This window comes from Podarcis filfolensis, assembly GCF_964270895.1.
Source record: "Podarcis filfolensis genome assembly, chromosome: 5".
In the NCBI taxonomy this organism is placed as follows: Eukaryota; Metazoa; Chordata; class Lepidosauria; order Squamata; family Lacertidae; genus Podarcis; species Podarcis filfolensis.
The window spans coordinates 41,971,582-41,985,742 of NC_139608.1; the positions used below are offsets into that span (position 1 = coordinate 41,971,582).

Genomic DNA, 14,161 nt, shown 5'->3' on the forward strand with positions numbered 1-14,161 from the left:
GCTGCAATAGCCACCAGAATGGAGTTTAACATCTTCCCAATGAGTAATCACTCCTCATCAGCCATGATGATCTGGCAGGCCCCTCATTCCTGCCTCACCTAGAAGTGCCAACTTCTAGAATGTAGCCAAATAATTATTTTTATTTATAATCCACCAACTCATTTAAAAAAACTAAGGTGGTGTACAGTTAAATCATTAAAACACCTTAAAATCTTAGGCTCATAAAATACAGAATGAATAGCCAACAGTGAAAATACAGGGGAAGATGGAAAATGAACAGAAAGCGAGAAATGACCTGGGGATTTGAGCATTCACTGACTCAATCCATCCACAATGGTCATTGAACTGTCAACCACTCCAGCTAGTTTCCCCATCCTCTGTGGGACTTCACAGTTGGGGACACCAATAACTGCACTTGGAAACTATGTTATGGGGCAATGAACTCATGAACAAACAACATATTGCACCCAAATTTTGTGGTCCACTATTCTGATTAGTGAAACAGGGCCAACAAGACAAAGCTCAGGAGTTGAGGTTGGGATGTTGCTCTCACACAGCTAGGCTCTTGCCCCACTGCCTCAAATAAATTGCCTTTCTGCTACCTCTATCCTTTACCATCTGAAACTGTTGCCAGCAAGAAATCTATTCAGCATATTGCACCTTGTACAAAAACATTATCAGTGGCACCAGCATCATCTAAGAACGAGCTTATGCAAACCATACCCATATACTCCCAGGAACAGCCTAAATATCCTAGAGTCTCAAGTGTAATACACAGAATCTACACCTAATATGCCATTCTACAAGGCATGGATGACCAACTGGCTAGACTGCTGATGCAGGCAAACTGCCAATGGCATGTAAGAACTCTGCTAAACTATGTGCATTGGCTGTCCATTTGCTACTGGGACCAGGTTCCAGGCTCTTGTGGTAATATATAAAGCCCTGAACAACTCGAGTCCAGGATACCTTAAGGACCACCTGAGCCCTTATATCCAAACTCAATCATTAAGATAATCCAGAGGAGCAATTAGTTGTTCCCTAAATTACAGAGGTCCAACTGGCTTCAACCAGAGGTTGGGCATTTAGTGTTGCCAGGCCCATGCTGTAGAATATTCTTCCACCACAGATTCATGAGGTATCCTCGCTACTGACTTTCGGGTGTCTCATGAAGAACTTTTTATGCTGACAGGTTTATGAAGTTATTTAAACTTTCCTGATTAGCCAGTCATTTTAACAATTACTATTGGGGGGTTTTAGTTTTCATTGCATGTTATGTTTTATTGTATATACTGTTGTACATCACCTTGATATTTTATGAGTTGGCAGTATATAAATATTTCTATAAATAAAAATGATAAAAGCAATGCAAAGCAACACCATTATTGCACAGCATAGCCATCTGCAATGCAGATACTTTGGTTACAATCTTAACACCCTATCACTGATCTATGACAGAATCTCTGTGAAACAGGCATCATCATTGCCTCTTGTCTAAGAGAAGAGTACAAAAAAGGTTCCACATATGCAACAAGGAAACTTCTGCTAAGCTTGGACACTTGTGGATCAAAATGAGCACTCCACACAGATCCCTATCCAGCTTCTTAAAAGTGACATGGGACTGATCTACTTCCCTCAGTGGACTCAGGCATAACTGTACAAAGGGTCATGGAGTACAGACCACAAGTACATGCATGCCATCAAAGTTTCTTAACACCTACCAAAATAGCTAAAATGTATAAGACAAAAACAAATCTGTGCTGGAGGTGTGGTAAAACAGAGGGGACACTTATACATGTGTGGTGGACCTGTGAAAAAAATCAAAAGCTTCTGGAACACAGTGTATGATAAGCTTAACAAAATGTTTAAGTATAACTTTATGAAAAATACAGAAGCTTTTCTACTAGGGATAACGGACACAGGCATAGCAAGAGATGATCAGAAAATATTCCTTGATGCCACAGGAGCGGCAAGGATCCTAATTGCTAAAAACTGGAAAAAAGAAACTGTGCCAACAAAAAAGGAATGGCAAGATAAACTGTTAGAGTACATTGAACTGACTAGATTAACAGAGGCAATTAGAGATCACACTAGACAAGTTTCAAAAAGCATGGGGGGAAATGCAGAGAATACTTCACAAAACAGTCCCCTAAAATACATACCTGGACTTGTTTCAATTAATGTCTGCAGGAGACTTTGTGGATATTTAAGTTATAATTAGAAAAATCTTAATAATTATTCATAAAGGACACAATTTATACGAAGTAAATAAGGAGGCCAGATACAGGATAAAGGAAGTCTTTTATTTGGTTGTTTGTATTGTTGTATGTTATGTTCACTGTGGGGTGGGGGTGGGGGGTTGTGTTATGTTGTAAATAAAATTCCAATTAAAAAAACAAAGTTTCCCCATAAAATATGTAAAATGAATATAGATAATAAAAAGGAATTAACGCCAAATAGAAATTTTTGAGAGTTTTGATATTTTGTATCTGACAAAGAGAAAGAATGATTCCCTGATGTTAGTATTTATTGATTTATCCCCTGCCTTTTTCTCTGACGGAACTCAAGGCAGCTTACAGATAAAAGTAAGAACTGCTAAAAACATAACAATCATTAAAAAAAATGAAACATCAATAGAATTAAAACTATATACATATATAGAATCTGTTAAAATCATATCAATAATTACAACACAGCATCAGCTCTTTCATTAAAACAGTCAGTTCACAAAAACATGTTGAAGCAAGGAACTCTTCACCTGCAGGCAGAAATACAACAAGGAGCGAGCCAATGTAGCTTCTCTAAGGAGTGAATTCCAAACTCTGGGAGCAGCCACTGAGAACGCTCCCTACCAAGCGCGCCTGTGAGGGTGGCAGAACTGAGAGAAGAGCCTCCTCTGAAGTTCTCATATGAGGGAATACGGTCTTTCAGATAGCTTGGACCTAGGCCCTGTAGGGCAATAGGTTGTAACCAGCACTTTGAATTGTGCCTGGAAACAGACTGGTAGCCAGTGGAGCTGTTATAGTAAGGGAGACATATGCTTCCTATAACCAACCCTGGGCCCCAATCTGGCTGCAGCTCTTTGAGCCAGTTGAAGTTTGCAAAGTGTAGTGTGTGTTACAGGCATCCAAATGGGATGTAACTAAGGAGTATATCACTGTGGCCAGTGATCAAGGGGTACAGTTGGCACACAATCTTTAACTGTGCAAATGCACTTCTTGCCCCTACAGAGACCTGGGCATCCAGGCCCAGGGCTAAGTTCAAGAGCACACCGAAACTGCAAACCTGTGTCTTCAAGGAAGTGTTACCCCCATTCAGCACAGCCTGAATCCCTGTTCCCTGTTCCGCCTTCCAAATGACCACTACTGTCTTGTCTAGATTCAGTTTCAATTTGTTCACTGTCACCCAGTCCATTACTGATGACAGGCACCATTTTAGAACCAAGACAGCTTTCTTGGATTTAGGTGGAAAGGAGAAATAGAGCTGTGGGTGTCATCAGCATACTAGTGACACCGAGCCCCCAAACTCTAGAAACCTCTCCCAGCAGTTTCATGTAAATGTTAAATAACAGTATAGAACCCTGAGGAACCCTGCAGGTCAACAGCCAAGACATCAAACAGAAGTCCCCCAGCATCACCTTCTGTGTTTGCTGCCCCTCCAGGAAGGGACCCGCTGTTAAAGAGTGCCTCCAAGTCCCATCCCAGCAAGGCAGATCTAATCAGTCTCCTCCACTCAAACTGAGGTGCCACCACACACTCTAGAACCTTGCCCCAAAATGGGATAAAGCAGATTGGAAAAGTTTTCTTTTTAAAAACAAAAAACAAAAGTCATATTATATTTAATGTTACATTTACACTGACAGTTTACCTTAAAATAAATGTTCTGTGCTCATCTAAAATACAAAACTAATTAGAGTTCCTATCAAATATATTTCTATTTTTAAAACTCTTTTATGTATATTCTGGAAAAAAACACCTTTCTTATCAGGACATTCATCCCTCCAGATTTTCCTCAAATGTCTTATTATCTAACAGTGATATCCAATGCAGTGCTCACACAAGAGGGCTTCTCCTTTCTCTCTTCCCCCTGCAACCTCTTATAAACCTCCAATCTGTTTCAGAGGATTGAGACACTCTCCAGAGCAAATACTGGGGGCACACAGAGGCAGTAGGGGGAGAAAAGAAATCAGAAATCCTATTCTGCAAGCAGATGAATATATTGGATGTTGTCCTAAAGTTATGCTTGTTAGAGCTTTTGTCTCTAAGTGCCTTGTTGAATTGTCTCTCCATCACCTGAGAGAAAATACATTTAACAAAGCTCAAAAGAAAATTGCAATCATAACTTAGGATGGCAACTGCATAGTAACACTAGCCATGTAACATATCAACCCAGCTTAAATTTATTTTATCTAGCATTCATTTTTCACAGGACAAAAACAATCTGCAACTTTAGAACTGAGCTAAAAGACCAAATGTTCAATACCTTCAGCATGACTGAGTAAAGATAAAGGTAAAGGGACCCCTGACCGTTAGGTGCAGTTGCGGATGACTCTGGGGTTACAGCGCTCATCTTGCTTTACTGGCCGAGGGAGCTGGCGTACAGCTTCCGGGTCATGTGGCCAGGATGACTAACCCACTTCTGGCAAACCAGAGCAGCGCATGGAAACGCCGTTTACCTTCCCACCAGAGCGGTACCTATTTATCTACTTGCACAAGCTTTCGAACTGCTACGTTGGCAGGAGCAAGGACCGAGCAACGGGAGCTCACCCCATCGCGGGGATTCGAGCCGCTGCCCTTCTGATCGGCAAGCCCTAGGCTTTGCGGTTTACACCACAGCGCCACCCACAGGGACACAGCAAATTCATATCCATCTTCCTGAAAACAGATTAATATTCACTGCATAAGGACATAAATCAGGGGTCTCCAAACTTTATGAGCCCCAGGACCATTTCACAGAAGAACAGGCAGTGCCCAGGACCCTCCAAAAACAGGCCAAACACACCTACATGGTCACAGAGACACACACACACCAAAACAAACAAAATGCAGGCCAAAGAAAAAGCAGGCAACTTTCCCCCAAACAAAACAATTATCAGTTTTTTAAAAATTAAATATTAGGCAGGGCAGCGGGTCTTGGCAGGCACCAAGGAGGTGTCTGAGGGCACCACAGTCCCCACACTTTGGACCCTAGGCTTAAGGATATGTACCCTACATGCATCAGCTCAAGCGCCTGCCTAATGCTGTAATAGCCATATATGGATTCAGAATGGAAACAAGAATGAATTAGGTAGAGAACTTGCAGTGAGGTGAGAAGTGCCATAAGCATAGTGCTGTTCCTACACTTAAAATTAGGGTCACTAACATCTGCTTTCCAAGCAGTCCACATTCTGATCTGCCTAGATTACAAAATACTTTCTTCTCCCCGCTTTAATAATGATACAAAAAAGGACAGTGGTGGTGTGTACAGTGTGCACTTCCAAAAACAGCAAGGCACTTGTCGCTCCTCTAGACATTGGACTCCGCAAGTAACTGCAGTATCTCCTGAGTTTACTGACAAAGGTGCATAGCTTATTTAAAGATTAGTAGAAAAGCTTGTGAATGTAGTACACAGTCCACTATGCCAAGAAAAGAAGGTGCAAAGCTAATAATATTGTAATTGTGGATTAATGTGTGCAGAGAATGAAACAGCTGCCATCAGACTGAACTCTACCCACATGCTAGATACTTATACAAGAACCACAACCAAGCAATGAAGTCAGATTCTGGCAGATATAGCTTTCTGTTGTTCTTATGGCACAACTTCATTGCAGTGAAGCAACAGATCTCCACAGAGTGCACATAGGAAAAATGACTCTATATTGCAATCACAGACAAAGTGACATGCTAGGTAGCTCCTATAGACTGAACCTCACAGTTGGCAATCACTGAAGGAATTGAGTACCATTTGCCTTCACATACAACATAGAATTTAAGCACCCCTTGACAATACAGATTCCTCTAAATAGGAAATGAGTAAAAGAAAAAGACCTCCACTGCCCAATTTTCTTTTTCTTTTTCCTTTGTTTGATGTCCTTTTACTTTAAGGAAGCAAATGTAGGTTCCTTTACCCATTACTATTTTGCCAAACTAAAGCCAGATAAAAACCCAAATCCTTTTTTTAAAACGACTGAGCATATTTGCATTGTTACCTTCACTTTCTCTCGTCTCAAACAGCAGAAAAGACAATTTTCATCAAAAGACCAATCAGAGACACCTTCAGGCTCAAAGTCTGTGAAGAAGAAGAAGCCGTTACTTCATATCTATAAAGACCACAACTTGCTTATGGCTAAAGCTCATTCCCAATTCACTACATGATTTAGAAGACACTTGGTGAAATTCAGAAAACACAAATTTGAATTTTGTCATGCTTTTAATTCCACAATGTTACAAAAGTATAATATTTGCCTACACACAAAGCTGATTTTCCTAAGCAACACCAAAACCACTGCCAGTTATACAGAGATGAAGGCATGCTCATTAGTAATTTTAGCCAATATGAAACTAACTGTGAGCATTGCCTGGGGGGAGGGAAAAAGCACAAATCACCAAGGTAACATACATTTTCTAGAGGCAGAGCAGAGGTTGATTTTGTCATTAGAAATGCAGATCAAGGCAAAAAAAGGGGGGGAGATGTAATACCTTTAAACAAACTCAGATCTTTTAATAATTCAGGTCCAAACAGCCCTTCTAGAATACTTTCAAATCCTAAAAGCAAAGAAAGAATAGTTAGCTTTCTCTATAATATATGTTACTGTCAGAATATTGAAAATGGTTCTTTATTCATCTGTTCCTTGGATGCTTTTATGCAATGAACTCAAGGCCTCCTGGTCAATCATGACAAATAAATTGGGGGAGGAGAAATGAGCCTTTATGTATATTATCTTTAAGAGTTACACTAAATAACTATATTAATAATTAAGAAATATATGGTAGAAAAAATGGAAATGTTTGTGTATCAATGTAATTAATTTTTCCACAAAAATCTACCACTCTTTTAAGGTTATAAAAAATATGTATTTTTGCCTCATCTTATAGATCACATTTTAAAGCAAAGATTTTGAACTTCAAGCCTTAGTATTTCTTAGAAAAAGGAAAGCCACTAAGGTGCAAAGGAAACAGCAAAATACAGTGTGCATGCATTGTGTATGAGCTTGTTTATTACAGAGAAGATTTTCTATGCCTTTTTAAAGAGTGCAGTGTGTTTGTGTTCTAAAAGATTCTACCACCACCACCCAATTATTGCCACTATTTGTAAATGTAAATTCAGTGTTAATCTAAATCATGGCTTGCAGCTAAAGAGATAGCCAAACTAGCTACCCGTTACCCATACCATAAGGAAAGGGGCACATTCTAGAAAATATACCAGGGACATTTTAGGAGACATTTGTTAATTCTGCCAGAGTTTACTCTGAAAAATAAGACACATTTTTTGGGATTTTATAGTATAATCTCCACATATACTTAACAGTATTGTACTTGTATAATTTCTACTTTTACTACAATATTTGAAGTCAAGAAAGAAAATGAATTTTTTTCAAGAAAGCCTTGAAAAAAAGCAATGCAACAGCTATTTTTGGAGCCACAATAGAGTGCAATACAGGGCAATTTTGCTTTAGAGATGCATGACTCTCTCTCTCTCCAACAAGCTTCACAACCCAGTGGTTGTACTTTCATTTATAAAGTATACACAAGAACCATATTGCAAATTTGGATGTGTTACAGACATTAGCTATCAGATGTAAAACTTAAAACACACTTCTATCATTTAACGTTAGTAAGAGGTTGAAATTGCTACTGTGGATTGAAACTGCTAACAGAAGCATCTCTTGATCAATGTTGATCAGCTACAAACACAGAAGAGACAAAAATACAGAGAAAAGAAGGGGGAAGTATAATAAATATACATGTGTGTAATGCAATGAGCACACAATAAGCCAATGGATGCAGCTGGACATCATTATCTTACAGTTACTCTGCTAACTTTTAAAAGTTACAAAGCAAAACTGACAGAAATATAAGTCACAGTCAAGTCTGGGGAAACATCATTACTAAGAAAAAGTTAAAAATTCTAAAAGATTATCTGTATATTATGCACATGTTTGCAACAGAGAACCGTTTGCTTTATTATTATAAAAAATAAAAGCTAGAGAAGAATCTGTGAAATGCAGAAACGGCATGCAGAGAAACATCCCTTCCTGCAAATGGCAATTATTTATTTTTAAAGAAAAAAGTGTTGGGGCACTCTTGCACATATGCATGTAACATGTAGATGTTATATAAATATTTGTATTTGCTTTACAACAACAATAACTCAATAATGTATTTTGCTGGTATATTTTGTTTAACTCTTTCCACAAGAGAATGGCTGTGTCTGCATATAACACTAAACCATGGTTTGTTTCAACCATGCTTTGTTCAACAAACTATCTTTCTATTTTTCTATCTTTCTATCTGTTTGCATTTATATATGAACTGTTTCACACATAACCAAACAAGTCATGGCCTGTTTCTCCACCTGCTCTTGCCTCATGCCTTTTTAACTTGGTGAGTGAGGTGGGGTGGCAAAACAAAGCATTGTTAAGTGAGGCTATAGAGTATGGACGTAATATCAAAGCATAGCCAGGAAAGAAACCATGTTTAGTCTCTTGGGTTGGGTCTGCAAGTTCAGCAAACCATAAAGGTAAAGGACCCCTGACAGTTAAGTACAGTCGTGAATGACTCTGGGGTTGCGGCGCTCATCTCGCTTTACTGGCCAAGGGAGCCGACGCTTGTCCGCAGACAGTTTTTCCAGGTCATGTGGCCAGCATGACTAAGCCACTTCTGGCAAAACCAGAGCAATGCATGGAAATGCCATTTACCTTCCCGTCAAAACGGTACCTATTTATCTACTTGCACTTTGACGTGCTTTTGAACTGCTAGGTTGGCAGGAGCTGGGACCAAACAATGAGCGTTCACCCCATCGCGGGGATTTGAACTGCCGACCTTCCAATCAGCAAGCCCTAGGCTCAGTGGTTTAGACCACAGCGCCATCCGTGTCAACAAACCATACCTAGGCTAAACAAATCATGACTTTACATTATATGCAAAGCAGGCCAAATATTATTAACTTCTACTTATACACGCATGTAATTTTGTTCCTGTTCATTATTCCATGGTGACATCCTATGTTACTCTAAATTATAAAATACTTCCACTATTCAATAAAATCATTTTTGTTTATTTTCCTGCCTCAATGAATGGTTTTGTTAGCTTTGCCAATAGCCTGCTTTCCAAAGCTTGCAATACCATTGTTCTAGCAAGATTTACTTATGTCTTCCAGTTTCTCACAATGATATACAACTTGCTGGTGAGATAAACAGTAACACTTCTTTGTATGGCATAGTTTTGTTCTGCCTTTCAAATCACATGGTAGTTTGGGCATACATCTATGCATTGCCCTAATATTTTTACACACAGAAAAAAATGCCAGAAATTGTTTTTCAAATTGCCAGAAATTGTTTTTTCCCATCACATGTGTTAGAACATTGCCACTTCTAGGCATCCTCTGTAACAGTGAGGGCTTGGCAAACTGTATATGTGGCATATTTCTAATGGTGTTAAATATCATCTGTGATTTTGACTGCATTGTAATCTTTGTTGACACAGATTTAAAGGGTCTTTTAGTCCATAGATTCCTATTGTTCTCCTTGTAGTTGATCCCCCATGTCTTTTCTCCCTATAGCCACTATACCTTCTGTTGTGTCGTAGATTATTTTACTATTCTTCTATATATGAAACCATCCCTATATGCTTAGTAGTTGTTCATATGCTATTACAAGTCTGATTGCATCTGCTCTTACTTTAATGTCAGAGGTAAAACTAATTTGTAGTCAGCTACTTTATATTTTACAATTGTTATTTAAATGGCTATCCTGGTTTTTTGTTTGTTCAGGTATATTAGTCTCCTAACCTGTATAGGTCCTTAACCTCTCTATCTTCATATTGCTGATTCTTTTCCTGATAGAATAGCAGGCAATATAAAAATGGGATAAGCTGAAATATACCCAGGGATATTTTTTAAAACCATTCCCTTCCCCATAATTGCAATGTTAACAGGGTAAATGGATAATGTATTCTGCTGATGTTATTTTATCCGTTATCTGAGATATCTATTGTTTTCCTACATCTCTTTCTGTACCATTGATATCAGAAGCTTTAGTTGGTATGCTGCATCAGACCATCCAAAATTAGATATTCCTATATCACTTTATGTTTGTTTTTCTTCTAAATCCATGCACTCCCCTCCCCTCAAAAATGTATACATGAAATCAGCAGCTTTTGCTAGGTTTTTAATTTCTCAAGAATATAAACTGGAAAAACTGGGTGGGGTAGACAAAAAGCTTGGATACAAAAGCATGTAATGTGTACTTAGTATCTAAATGTTACTACTTAAGATTACAGTCAGTTTAGTTCTGTGCAAGGCTGAATGCTTTAAAAAACACACCCAAACCTCTTACAATATCTGTAATAGTAATTACCAATGATTCATGTCCCATGGAGTTTGCTATGAATGCAACAGAAAATTCACAATGTCTGCCAAGTGGGTTACACAGCCTGGACAGTATAGAATCCTACCTTGTTCACTGTTCTCACCAATGGTAATGCCACTTGATTTTTATTAATATTAAATATTAGATTTAACAGTTGCATAGCAACAGCAAAGAGCTTATATGTAATACTTGTCACCAAAAATGCCAAATAAGGCAAGAATGAATATATTCAAAAATTATTTTAAAGGACTTGGCATAATGCAGCAGCAAACAACATGCAGCAAGAAGCAACACAGAAATGAAGGGCTATGACCTGCCTGTTACTTTCAATCACTTAAGAGTCCAGAAAAAGCATGTGCATGTATCGGCAACAAATACCCTGAAAAGATCTTGGAAAATGAAATCCTGCCTAGTTTTTACTAGGATTTGTCTCAATCACTCTTAGGAGATAGGAGAGAACATTCCTTTCTCCAATGATATTTTCCTTCCTACCCTATTTGACAGATTATGTTTTCTCTATATTTCAAAGGAAAAGAATTAACATGGCTGTCTGTTAAATTCCTGTATTCATACCTTCATCATTCACATGCATGTTTGATCATTTACAGCTGCTGAAGAGAAGCAGTTGTACAACAGTGACAAGCATAAGAGCACAGGAATTGTAAGAGACTCAGGATGTTTCAATTTTGATATTTTTCACAACATCTCACAACTGATTTTACGTAAGAAGACTTGGCAATAAGAGAAGGCCATTTACAATGAAAAACAGGCTTGCTGGTGTTTTCATTCTACAAAAATGAGTAAGGGTACCTGGATTTTCTAAAAGTTTCCTCTACAAGAAATTAGCTATTATTTACTATAGAAGGACGACTGATTGATTATTGTAAGAGTTGCTTGAAAGGAAACTGTATCTTGATGCATGCATATACACACATTTTCTTGCACTTTGGATATAATAATAATAATAATAATAATAATAATAATAATAATAATAATAATAATAATTTATTATTTGTACCCAGCCACTCTGGGCGGCTTCCAAGAAAGACTAAAAATACATTAAAATGTCACAAATTAAAAACTTCCCTAAACAGGGCCGCCTTCAGATGTCTTCTAAATGTCAGGTAGTTGTTTATCTCTTTGACATCTGATGGGAAGGTGTTCCACAGGGTGGGCGCCACTACTGAGAAGGTTCTCTGCCTGGTTCCCTGTAGCTTTGCTTCTCGCGGTGAGGGAACCGTCAGAAGGCCCTTGGCGCTGGACCTCAGTGTCCGGGCAGAACAATGGGGGTAGAGAAGCTCCTTCAGGTATACTGGGCCAAGGCCGTTTAGGGCTTTAAAGGTCAGCACCAACACTTTGAATTGTGCTTAGAAACGTAATGGGAGCCAATGTAGGTCTTTCAGGACCGGTGTTATATGGTCTTGGAAGCCACTCCCAGTCACCAATCTAGCTGCCGCATTCTGGATTAGTTGTAGTTTCCGAGTCACCTTCAAAGGTAGCCCATTAAGCAGCTCTTTTTTCAAACTAAATTGATCTTGGTTTTTGAAAAACAACTTAAAACAATTTGCATAGTTAAATTGGTAATAAATAATTTTCACTGTGGGGTGTGGGGGTGCGCGCGCATATATGCACCTAGAATATGAAAACTGGCCATTTCCCCGATTATCTAACCTTGTATTTTAGGCTAATGGTTTAATGACCTGTTCCCCTTCTTTGATAATTAAATCTTTTGGAAAATTTTGATGTACACATGCACACACACATTGAATCATATAGGTTAAAACAAGCACAGTTCCTTTAGCTTTTCCTTGTGTAATGTGTTGCATTATCATCTTCAAAGCTCAACACAGTTCAGCACAGAATCTAGGCTGGCACTGATCTTTTGAGTCCCATTCATCACACTGAAAACTCATAAACCCTAAAATATCTCTTAATTGCTTTACTTAGCCAGTTATCTCTTTTTGCATACCCTGGCTTTACATAGCCATTTGTCTAGTCACCTGTAATGAGCAAACACTATAAAAAGAGGGAGATTGGGTACCTACACAAGTTCACAATGGAAATAGGATTACTTTGTGGCACAGAATAAAATGCTCTATTACAGCCCTTTAGAGACTAGACAGAAAGCCCTCCTAGAACCCCTTCTACTGCTCCTGGAGTGTTCCCTAGCCACTGAAGAGCAGAAACCAAGCAGCTTAGTCCTTTCCTTCCAAACTTCATACAAGAAGTCTCAAATGTCTGTCAAGAAACACTGTTTTTGCCTGGATTTCACATGAAAGACTGCATGTGAGCCAGCCAGCCTTTCCAGAAAAGTGAGGATTGGAATGCTAGCCAAGCCAGGGAATATGAGCCTACGTTTGCTTCTCAGAACGTGTTGTGTCATAATGTGGTCTCAGTGATGTGGAGTAGATGGCAAAGGCAGCTGCAAGAAATTAATGGACTTATCACTGGTTCTTTCAAACTGTACAGAATACAGAACACCTTTAGGTACATGACTCAAACTAGTAATCTGCTATATTACTCTTACAAAGCTGCAGTAAGAGCTTTATGCTACTATTCTTGCTTCTCACTTGCCTCAGATTACTCAGATTACTCTGTATCAAGTGGAATAAACTCACAAATTTTTGATACACTTACACACTCACATTCAAAGAACTAACATGCAAACGGGTAGAAAAGCTTCTTTCCTTTCATATATTTTCTGAACCCATGAAAATAAGAACACTGCTGCACCACATCAATTGTATTTCTAGGCTACCACAGTGTTTCCCAAGGTGGCCAACCAGGTGCCTGTGGGAAGGCCAAAACCAGGACATGAGAGCAAGTCCCATTGTCATTGTTATTTCTCAGCAACTGGGATTCAAAGGCATGCCACCTTTGATCCTGGAAGTAATGTTTAGCCACCAGGACTAGTAGCAATTCGTACTAGTATGATGAGAGAGAAAATTTCCACACCATGCATTACATTATGCACTTCTATCATCCCCCACTAACTCACCTTTTTTCTAAACTAAACAGAACCTAACGTTCAAACTTGTCCTCATAGAGTTGTTCCAGCTCTATGGCTGCACCAGAGATTTGTACAGACACGTCGAGATCACAAGGGGTTTTAATTTTTGTCTCTTTCCTGCTGATCTCCAACACGGAATTTGCCTTTTTCACAGCTGCCGTACACTGGATGGTCCCAAAGCTCTCCATCACAACCCCAAGACCCTGTTTCTCATCATTTACTAGCAGCTCGGTCTCCATCACTGCATATATATGAAGTTAGGAAAAGGTGTGGTACTGAGTGGGTAGAGCGTATGTGAAGCATTCTCCACACAGGCCATGTGGTTCTTCCCCAGCACTTCAGGCAATTTAATACAATCCACCCAGTAACAACTCCACAGGCAGTCCAACGCACTCACCAAACCAAAGGCCAAGACTTCACTCATTAATAGATGGCGGCAGAGCGTCAGGGTGCATTGAGAGATACTATAGGCTTGCTAGGGGGATGAGGAGTCAGTCAATGTGGCAAGCTTTCCCTTCAGCAGATGGATTTATCTCCGGCTGACCAAGCATACTCTTGTTAACTTTTAATCTAAAGGGAAATTG

At 39.1% G+C, this 14,161-nt stretch overlaps 1 protein-coding gene across 5 annotated transcripts in view; it reads right to left on the bottom strand.

The window, feature by feature from the left end:
* Positions 1-14,161, bottom strand: part of LCOR (ligand dependent nuclear receptor corepressor) — a 53,667-nt gene that overhangs the window by 23,638 nt on the left and 15,868 nt on the right. For all 5 annotated transcript variants that reach the window (XM_083615234.1, XM_083615235.1, XM_083615233.1 and 2 more), the window contains 2 exons: positions 6,678-6,743; positions 6,188-6,267 (listed from right to left, as the gene is read on the bottom strand). Coding sequence is in view for 1 of the 5 variants with exons in the window: in XM_083615233.1 (XP_083471359.1) it covers positions 6,188-6,267; positions 6,678-6,743 (146 nt within the window). In the remaining 4 variants the exon portion in view is untranslated. The remainder of the gene's footprint in view (positions 1-6,187; positions 6,268-6,677; positions 6,744-14,161) is intronic.